The following is a 1,197-nucleotide window of genomic DNA, read 5'->3' on the forward strand; positions in this document are numbered from 1 at the left end:
TTCCACTCATTTGGTAAAATAGTCGATCGCCACTAGGATGAACTCATGTCCATTTGAGCCCTTTGGCGAGACTACTCCGATGACGTCAATTTCCTAGACTGAGAAAGACCATGGTGAAGTCATGTTGTACAGCTTTAACGGCAGGATGTTCATGCGATTGGCATGAATTTGACATTTGTGGCATCGCCGAACAAAGTTAATACAATCCTCCTCCATAGTTAATCAACAATAGCCTTGCCTGAGGATCTTCCTAGCTAGCATCACACCATTCATGTGTGCTCCACACTCTCCCCTATGAATGGCCTCCATGAGACGCTTTGACTCCTCTTCTTCAACACAGAGCTTGTGCATTCCCAGATGGTCACTCTTGTATAACTTATTCCCGCAGATGATGAACTGGACAGCCAAATGTCGTATTCCCCTTTTATCTTTGGCATTGGCCCCTGGTGGATACATATCCTTCTCTAGAAAGTTCCAAATGTCGTAATACCATGGGTTCTTGTCTTGAACTTCATCTATTGCAGCTATTATCTCACAAGCAGGCGTATACTTTTGTTCAATGATGATCAGACGCATCTTAACCCCAAGCGGTATGTCTATCATGGAGGATAGAGTTGCCAGCGTATTAACAAACCGGTTGTTCTCTCTCAGTAGATCTGTAAATGTCAAGTTTTCAAACCTTGGAATCAGAATGTCCAGGGTCATCAAGTTGTATAGCTTTGACGGCGGGATGTTCATGCGATTGGCATGAATTTGACATTTGTGACATCGCCGAACAAAGTTAATACAATCTTCCTCTATAGTTAACCAATAATAGCCTTCCCTAAGGTTCTCTTAGCCAGCATCACACCATTCATGTGTGCTCCACACTCTCCCCTATGCTCCATGAGATGTTTCGACTCCTCTTTTTCAACGCAGAGCTAGTGCATTCCCAGATGGTCTCTCTTGTACAACTTATTCCCGCAGATAATGAATTGGACGGCCAGACGCCGTATTTCCCATTTATCTTTGACATTTACCCCTAGTGGATACATATCCTTCTCCAGAAAGTTCCAAATGTCGTAATACCAGGGGTTCTTGTCTTGAACTTCATCTATTAGAGCTATTATCTCATATGAAGGCGTATACTTCTATTCAATGATGGTCAGACGCATCTTAACCCCGAGCTGTATGTCTACCACGGAGGATAGAGTTGCC

The 1,197-nt window shown here is 43.5% G+C and overlaps 1 protein-coding gene across 1 annotated transcript; it reads right to left on the bottom strand.

Moving 5' to 3' along the window:
- Positions 1 to 222: 222 nt before the first annotated feature.
- LOC145821631 (uncharacterized) lies at positions 223 to 738 on the bottom strand. Its single transcript, XM_082918171.1, has one exon. It carries the CDS (start codon positions 736 to 738, stop codon positions 223 to 225), a length of 516 nt encoding a protein of 171 aa, XP_082774297.1.
- Positions 739 to 1,197: the final 459 nt, after the last annotated feature.

The sequence above is a fragment of the Camellia sinensis genome, chromosome 3, assembly GCF_055761805.1.
Source record: "Camellia sinensis isolate YWXY chromosome 3, ASM5576180v1, whole genome shotgun sequence".
Classification (NCBI taxonomy): Eukaryota; Viridiplantae; Streptophyta; class Magnoliopsida; order Ericales; family Theaceae; genus Camellia; species Camellia sinensis.